This window comes from Takifugu rubripes, chromosome 8, assembly GCF_901000725.2.
Source record: "Takifugu rubripes chromosome 8, fTakRub1.2, whole genome shotgun sequence".
Lineage (NCBI taxonomy): Eukaryota > Metazoa > Chordata > Actinopteri > Tetraodontiformes > Tetraodontidae > Takifugu > Takifugu rubripes.
Window position 1 is genome coordinate 11,884,727 of NC_042292.1, and position 8,075 is coordinate 11,892,801.

General features: G+C 43.6%; 2 protein-coding genes across 3 annotated transcripts; both read right to left on the bottom strand.

Moving 5' to 3' along the window:
* Positions 1 to 568: 568 nt before the first annotated feature.
* fcer1g (Fc epsilon receptor IgFc epsilon receptor Ig) lies at positions 569 to 3,085 on the bottom strand. Of its 2 annotated transcripts, XM_011606546.2 has the most exons (6): positions 3,042 to 3,085; positions 2,874 to 2,972; positions 1,595 to 1,686; positions 1,208 to 1,249; positions 933 to 956; positions 569 to 856 (listed from the first exon to the last, which is right to left on the bottom strand). In XM_011606546.2, the coding sequence occupies exons 2-6, from the start codon at positions 2,935 to 2,937 to the stop codon at positions 803 to 805; spliced, it is 276 nt and encodes a 91-aa protein (XP_011604848.1). In that variant the 5' UTR covers positions 2,938 to 2,972; positions 3,042 to 3,085; the 3' UTR covers positions 569 to 802. The 2 variants fall into 2 exon arrangements, with proteins under 2 accessions (XP_011604848.1, XP_003966836.1); XM_003966787.3 differs by having other exon boundaries at positions 2,874 to 3,085.
* A 164-nt stretch (positions 3,086 to 3,249) lies between these two features.
* ndufs2 (NADH:ubiquinone oxidoreductase core subunit S2) lies at positions 3,250 to 7,851 on the bottom strand. Its single transcript, XM_003966786.3, has 14 exons — positions 7,697 to 7,851; positions 6,854 to 6,957; positions 6,534 to 6,724; positions 6,342 to 6,462; positions 5,756 to 5,868; positions 5,604 to 5,678; positions 5,439 to 5,516; positions 5,272 to 5,357; positions 5,063 to 5,182; positions 4,337 to 4,466; positions 4,126 to 4,221; positions 3,947 to 4,030; positions 3,522 to 3,579; positions 3,250 to 3,435 (listed from the first exon to the last, which is right to left on the bottom strand). The coding sequence occupies exons 1-14, from the start codon at positions 7,801 to 7,803 to the stop codon at positions 3,398 to 3,400; spliced, it is 1,401 nt and encodes a 466-aa protein (XP_003966835.1). The 5' UTR covers positions 7,804 to 7,851; the 3' UTR covers positions 3,250 to 3,397.
* Positions 7,852 to 8,075: the final 224 nt, after the last annotated feature.

An 8,075-nucleotide genomic window follows, 5' to 3' on the forward strand; every position in this document is an offset into this window, starting at 1 on the left:
AAAGGAGCCACCTTTTAGTAGGTCATCAACTGCATCATGCATGATGTTAAACCACCTGTTAATGGAATCCTTCCTGTATCCCCCACGCACCGTTTTAGAAACATTCTTTAGAACATTTCTTTTAACCTGACAGACCCCACATGGAACTTTGCTGTTACTTTGTCCCGCTTCAGCAGGTGTTTAAACAGGTAAACGTTTCAAAGACGCCCTCACTGCCATCCTGTGGTTTGCAGGAAGCGGCGCTTGCCGATTGTGCGCGAAAGCCTCTTTGCGCCAAACCCGATAATAAAGGTGTTAAAATATTGATAGTACCCGTGGGAAAAAGACAGGCGGCTGCGTTTTTTGTTTTTTTGGCTGGTGATTGCAGAAGCACAAATGCTGATTTGTGACACTTGAGTGCCATTTTTAGCGCGCGTGCGTGCAGAACTGGCAAAATGTACCGACGTCTTTTCGTTGTGGCGAAAGAGGAAATTGAGCGAGATGTAGTCTCAGTTAGCAGACGGCTCCCAAAATAAACGTGTGAAGTGTCAGGCCATGGCTTTAAAGAAAAAGCATCTCTACGAAACTGTTTTAGGCATAGGGGACAAGTGTATTTTCCAAAACAACTGAACGTGGCGGGGAAAGAACAGGACAGGTACAAAAATTCATCAGCACACGAATATTTCCCGCCAGTTTTTCTTACTCTTAATGGGAAATCTGAAATTCACAAAGCTAACACTTGGAGTAGCACATCTTCAAAATGTTTCAGCAGAATACACAAAACATTTTAATGCATGGATATGAATCATTTGCATGGATGGGGTCACTTCTTCTGGCCGATGGTCTCGTATGTGCTCTGCTCATGAGGAGCTAAACCCTAGAGGAGCAAAAAAGGAATTGTCTTCACAGGATGGCAGTTAATTATTTAATCAAGCAATGAATGAATCACTCACCATATAAATTCTCTCGTCAGCCTTCTGTTGCCGGTGGAAAAGAACAAGACATTAGATGTTACAATATATGTGTGCGTGTGTGTGTCAATCACATGCGGTCAGCGTTAGAGCAGTTTGTGGCTTTTAAAAGGAAATAATAGAGACAGAAATGCAAAGCAAATGAAACTTAGTGTTGAATTCACTGAACTCTAATAGGTTTTTGTTTTTAAAGCTTGCTTTAGCGACTGCTTTAAGAACAAACCACCAATGTTGGCGTATTTGTATTGGACGCTCACCGCTTTCAGTTTTTCAGCTTTGGCCACCTTTGCATTGAGAATCTGTTGTAGAAAAATTAAAAAGAACATGTTGCCTTAAGCTTTACCTTCTTTTTTGTGTTTCTAATTAATCATTATTTGATTCCTCAAGTTTATACAATTAAATTGTCATCATTCCTATGACTGTACTGTCAAAACATAGTCAGTAAAACAGATAGATGTGTGTATATGAATGTCTTTTTTTTTAAATATAGTAAAACCTGAATTTTTTAAGAGATAAAATAACTTTTTCCATTTTTGTCACCATGTTTCTTTCTAAGTACCTTATTATGCAGACAACGCTGCATTTTTTGCCTGTAAAACCAGTGGATGGATTTTAAAAGAGAGCAACCAAAGAAAAGCGCCAACCTTAATCCGGCAGTAGAGAGCAGAGAGGATGATGCCGTACAGGAACAGAATTCCATCCAGGATGTAACAGATCTGTGGATCGGTGATGGCAGCTGAGGAGCGCACAAGGGGGAGTTAACCAGCAAGGCTAATTTCACAGACTGACTTTGCGGTTTATAAAAGACAAAATTGACAGCACAAAGTGGACGACAACCCTTTTAAAAAAGATTTCCTTGAATCACTGTCCTTTGGTTAGGTAATCTACTTTTACAATTAATGCAAATAACAAAGCAATTAGCTTTCGTGTTGCTATGGCTGACAGTGGTAGATGACCTACACACTGAGATTTAAGGAGCTTTAATGGAAAATATTTAAATAAATGTGTGCAAAATTTACTTCTGTTCAATGAAAGCTTCCAGTGGAACAGTGGAGGGAATGTGAGAGCCATTTAAACCACAGCACCAGTTTTTCTTTTATTTATACCCGAGGCTGAAAGGAGAACTTGTGGATGATGAAATGTGCCCGAAAGCAGCAGATGTCATTTTCCATCTTTTGCTTTCCTTTCTGCCTCCTCTTTCCATAGTTCAAGGGAACGATTCACTTTTCTCCACTCGTTTCCAGAATAAAAGCCCCCCAGTAATGCCCTGAGACCGTCCGTTTCCGGGGAGCGGCTGCTACATCAACTCGGTGACAGGGTGATCTTATCTGTCTGGAAAAAAAATGTGGGCCACTCCTATGAAAACTAGTCGGAACTTTAAATCTGCAGTTGCTTCGGCAACAAAGTGTGATTGAATTTCATGAAACAAAAACAACTGCAATCTTTTAAAAAAAAAAAAAAAGATTTTAAGGACGCTTCCTTTTTCTTGGCCCTGTGTGTGCGCGTGAGGCCAGACCACAGGCGCAACAACTAGGCCATCTTAAATGGCATTTTTCAAAACCCCTGCTCACGGAAGGTTAGCGTAAAATTGTGACTATTTAGAAGGCGCCAACGGCTAGAAACTAGGAAGACGAGTGCAGGTTCAAGTTTTTGGTTCAAAAGGTCAAAAATGAGCCGATCGCCTCGTACGCAAGAATCTTGCCACAATAACAATTGACGTCTCTTCTCAAGGTTGTCGCTCACAGCAGGAAATGGAAATATACGTTTGCTACCATCAAATGAGAACAGAAAAGCGGGGCCCTGGGCCAGTTCAGTGTACAAAGGAAAAAAATGGGGTCATTTTGTTATATTTTAAAATCTAAAAAAAAATTCCATTTGACAGGATTTGACGCGCTCACAGAAATTGCTACACTCAGAACTCACCGGCCGTCCCAAAGTTCAAGAACAGAAGAATCGCCACGAACATCAGGTTCTTTCCCAACGCCATGATATCACAGGCTCAGAGCGTCAACCGAACTCCTTCTGCGAAGCGGACGGTGGCTTTTTTTTATATTCTTCTGTCTACTGATAAAACGCTCAAACACTACATACCTCAGCCAAGAGGGGAAGTTGTGGTCTGAGCTTTAAGTCCATCTGGCTCAGATCTCGTCAGACCACTCCCTCTTCAACACTCAGAAGAAGCTAAAACTATCGGTGGCGTCATGGCTAAAACCTGATTTCTGATTCCGTTTGTATTTTTAAAAAAGGAGAGGTTAGCTGAAATGCCAACAGGCTGAAATACAAACGAAACCGATTCCTGTTCGGTCGTAAAATATTTATTGGGATTATTGTGACACTGGGTTGCTGATCTGCCAACACTTGTGAAGAGTGAACAGAGAAAAGAGCTGACAAGCATGCAGGGAAGAGAGAATGAAGCCTTTGGGGAACCTCCACGTTAGCGGCACCATTTAGCGGTCGACTTCTCCGAACACGATGTCCTGGGTGCCTGTCACAAGAAAAAAAAAATAAGAGGGTGAGCGCAGCGGTACAGGAGCGACCCGTTACTCCTCTGAAGCTGCATCGATGTCTCACCGATAATGGCCACAACATCGGCGAGCATGTGCCCCTGGGACATTTTATCCAGACCGGCCTGGAAGAAAGAAAACTTTTAGCTTAGCAATGCTATTTAGAGAAAATTTGCTAATATGAAAGTGAATATTAATGAGCTGCTAGCCCCAAGCTAACGCTAACTACTCTAATTTGTTTATGCAACTTTAAAGGCACCCTACGAGCAGGGATTCAGATGTTCAACAGCCTTAACCACCAACCAAACAATGAACAGGAAGGAGGCCGAGAGCAGGGGGAGTTGTACATTTTTAAAAAGGCTACGCTGTATTTCATTAAACACACTTAATGAGGTAAAAGTGGCCTTGGGGATGAGCCTTTAAACGCACTGAATAACTGATACCTGGCATCCTTAATATTTTATGATGTTTTAGAAAGTTGTAAGGGCGCACCAAATGAGCGAATCCTGGAGCTTTGATCTTGCAGCGGTAGGGTCTGCTGGAGCCGTCGGATACCAGATAAACCCCAAACTCTCCCTGCGAGTGACACACAAATGCAGTCCAGTGCATCACAAAAAGGCACCTCAAGGTGCCAAATGAATCGGGACCCCAAAAACGAGTATTCCTCCCACCTTTGGTGCTTCCACAGCCGTGTATGTGGCTCCTGGGGGAACCTGGTAACCCTCCGTGTACAGTTTAAAATGGTGGATCAGGGACTCCATTGACATCTAGGTTGGAAAGTAGAGAAACATCAAAGGTGTTTGATATAGAAAATCTAATAAGAAGCAGAGAACAAGAAGGATTATTCCATGCCCAGCTGCAGGGAGCTGCAGGTTGGCTCACCTTCATCTCGGACCTCTTCGGAGGGGCAACCTTAGCGTCGTCGACCTTGATCTCCCCTTCTGGCATCTTGTTGAGCGCCTGGTGCATGATTCTCAGAGACTGTCTCATCTCCTCCACTCTGCACAGGTACCTAATCCACAGAGACAGGAAATGGCGGTGATCTACAGACGCCTCTAACATGGGTGAATCCGCCCCAAAGGGCTCGTGAGATATTAAAGAAAGGTGTGAACAGAAACTCGAAGCCGCTCCCAAACTCTTGGTCCATTTAACTGGCAAAGGACAGACTTGTAGGGACAAAAAAAGTCCAAAAAAAAGGCAGTTTTAAAGAAAGAAATATATTTCTGTCAAAAAGAGAGACCGAGAATGGAACAAAAATTCAACAAGGTAAGAAAAATAGATCGAAATTTGAGAAATGTTCATACAGAACTTTTAAAAACCGACGTCATCATCAGCCAATGAAACCTCCAGTTTTAATTAAAGGATTGAGTCTAAATCCGGCCGAAAAGGCCAATTTCACTAATACGTAACAGCTTAAAAAAAGGAATTTCCTATTCCTGATGCATATGTAGCAAATGTAAATAAACAAATAAAGCATTTCAAAACAGAAATATCGCAGGCTGCCCTTTGTACAGAGGTTCAGCACGACGGCCCACTAATGAGAGAAACGTGCCGAGAGGTCAAATGTGAAGGCGTAGCTAAATAACAAAGGGTTTGCTCGGCGCGCACCTGTCGTAGCAGTCGCCGTTGCTTCCGATGGGGATGTCGAACTCCACCTCGCCGTACTTGTCGTAAGGCTGCGACTTTCTCAGGTCCCACTTGATCCCGGAGCCTCGCAGCATCACGCCACTGGCGGCGAGAGGATGAAGATGAGGATTCCACCAACCCAAAAGCACTCAAAAGTAGGAAAAGCACCGTGGTTTCCGTTGGCAGCTCACCTGAACCCATAATTGAGCGCCTCCTCTGAGGTAACCACCCCGATATCCAAGGTACGGTTTTTCCAAATCCGATTGTTGGTCAACATCTGCGCAGAAAAGCATCAGGTTTCAATTGAACCATGAGGTTTTAACTCTCAAGAGATCTGGCGGACGTTCTTAAAACTCGCCTCTTCCACTTCGTCGATTCTGATGGAGAAATTTTTGCACCACTCGTAGATGTCGTCCATCAGGCCCAGGGGCATATCCTGGAGACACAGAAATTACACTTCTATGACCATATTCTCGTAATCAGCGTTTCATAATATAGATCGTTGCGAACTGGAGTCACTCACCTGGTGGACACCACCGGGCCTGACGTACGCGGCGTGCATTCTGGCTCCGGACACCCGCTCGTAGAACTCAAACATCTAGGAGGAAACAGGAGTCAGAGGCTTGGAATAACCACCAACCCTGCAATCCTTTACTTTCCAATGACGGCCCTGACCTTCTCTCTCTCCTCAAACATCCAGAAGAAAGGAGTCATGGCGCCGATGTCGAGGGCGTGCGTGGTGACAGCCATGATGTGATTCAGGATGCGGGTCAGCTCTCCGAATAGAACTGGATAAAGGAAACGGGAAGCATCAGAGCAGAAACCAAGAGAGTTTCACCTACCAGTGGGGCAAATCTAAAACCGTCCCTTTAAGATCCCTTTAACATGCAAACGTTGTAGGAATAATTGTATATTTTCTTCGGAAGGCAGCGCAATTATATCCCCTGGGTTTTAAACTTAGGTAAACTATCAGTCAATCCCAAGAAACGTCCCAAGAAGCCAAAGTGGGGGTGGTTGCTTTATAGCGAGCAGGATCGTGACCAGATAGTGATGTAACTGTGTAAAGCATGGATGGATGACAAGTCAGACACACCTGTGTAAGCAGTTAGCTCGTTAGCTGGCTAAGTTGCTATTGGCTTTTAACGTTATCATTAGCATCTTAGCCAGAGTCCTCAGGCTTCACTCCGTCCACTTATGCAACAACTATCAAACCAGCCCTTAGTTGCAGCCTTGATCCAATGGAATGTTGGGTTGTTGGTACCTCTGATCCACTGTGCACGAGGTGGAGCTTGGACGTTGAGGAGTTTCTCCACAGCCAGCGAGTAAGCCTGCTCATTGCACATCATGGAGACGTAGTCCAGGCGGTCAAAGTAGGGCAGAGCCTGCAGTATGGGAAGAAGAGGTAGAAGCGTGCGCAGAAGCCTAACGCATCGGCCTGCCACTGCTAGCTAACCTGCAGGTAGGTCTTGTACTCGATGAGTTTCTCCGTGCCACGGTGCAACAGGCCAATGTGGGGGTCGCACTTCTTCACCGACTCTCCGCTGAGCTCCATGACCAGACGTAGTACACCGTGAGCCGCAGGGTGCTGAGGGCCAAAGTTGAGGGTCAGGTTGGAAACGTCCTTGTCTGCAGGAGGATCTTTGTCTAACAGGAGATATTGAAAGAAAGCTTCAACACAGAGGTTCTAATTTACATTTCAGGGTATTTGCTGCACCTCTGGCCGCAAACACCTCTTTGACATAGGCGATACTGCGTGTATAACTGGGGTCGTACCATTCCATGGGGGTGGTTTCCATTTGTCATTGAAAGCTGTGGGATACATCACCGCGCCAGAAAACTGCTCCATCCACTCCACATCTGGTTGCCATTGTTTCTGCCTGGAAAAAAAAAAACCATCAACCTGAGATTAGGCGGTGTTACAAGTGACATTGTCACGTCCATAACTGCCAGCCTTTAGCATCGGTGCCCTTTCAAGGGTTTAAAAAAAAGAAAAGATTTTAGGAAGTTAGCAACTTCCTAAAATGAAGTGTTGTTGAAACTTACCAAAAAAAAAACCTGCCAAAACTGTTTGGAGGGGCTTCTATTTTCAATGTTAGTGAGACTTTGTGTTGGTGAATGTGCTTTAGATCAACATGATTTCACCTTATGGCACTGAAAATGTTCAATTTTAGATTTAAAAGCTAGGCGGCATTTACTTTGATTTTGCATTTCGCTCACACGCGTCAACACTCAAATGTTTCCGGCATTAGCTGAAAAGGTTTGCTTATAATTACTAAATATGGGAACTATATTATATTTACAAAGAGCAACAACAAATTCATTGTAAATAAGGACACATTTTGGCAGCGACAGCAGAGCAAGCAGTTGACAATTCAAGACTGCATATTTCACAAGTCACAAATGCTTTGTTCCCGAAATTTATACTTGACAAGCAGCCAAACATGTACATTGTAAATATACGGTTTATTGATAAGTGCGACACGGAGGGAATAATCCCCAGCAGGACAAATGGATTTAATTAGCATTAGCTATCTCTCGCTTCCAGATTTAAGGGGCCGCCGATTGACATAAAACGAGTTGTTTGAATCCTCGTATCCTGTCTTCGTGACAGCCTACCTGTTTTGCAGGACAGTGCAGCCGGGGCTCAATAAATTATTATTTAATATTATTTTGGTTGAAGGACGTCCTAGTTTAGAAAGCGACCTCAACATTGTGGCCGCCATCTTTGCTATTAGACAACCTCTGGCCCTGTGACGTCAGAGGATTTTCTTCTTTGTGTATTTATAGGCAAATTATTGTTAGTCGCTGAAGTGTGTCTGCCCCCTATCGGCCAGTCCAGTAAAAAGGTTTGTAATGGGTTCATACTCCTCGTGAACATATGCTTCTTATTTCAGATGCCACTAGACTTTAAAAAAAATTGCTGCTTATTTAACTGAAAATTAAATATTTGCGGATTTTTTTTAAAGATTTTTTTTTTTTAAATAAATAATTCGAT

What these genes read in the sequence shown, in the direction of transcription:
- fcer1g (XM_011606546.2), bottom strand. Translation starts at nt 2,937, where the DNA reads ATGGCGTTGGGAAAGAACCTGATGTTCGTGGCGATTCTTCTGTTCTTG. An exon ending in CTTGAACTTTGGGACGGCCG is followed by an intron (nt 1,687 to 2,873) that starts GTGAGTTCTGAG and finishes TGCGCTCCTCAG; the next exon opens with CTGCCATCACCGATCCACAG. An exon ending in CTGACGAGAGAATTTATATG is followed by an intron (nt 857 to 932) that starts GTGAGTGATTCA and finishes TTGCTCCTCTAG; the next exon opens with GGTTTAGCTCCTCATGAGCA.
- ndufs2 (XM_003966786.3), bottom strand. Translation starts at nt 7,803, where the DNA reads ATGGCGGCCACAATGTTGAGGTCGCTTTCTAAACTAGGACGTCCTTCA. An exon ending in AGTACAAGACCTACCTGCAG is followed by an intron (nt 6,463 to 6,533) that starts GTTAGCTAGCAG and finishes CCCATACTGCAG; the next exon opens with GCTCTGCCCTACTTTGACCG. An exon ending in GGCCCGGTGGTGTCCACCAG is followed by an intron (nt 5,517 to 5,603) that starts GTGAGTGACTCC and finishes CTGTGTCTCCAG; the next exon opens with GATATGCCCCTGGGCCTGAT.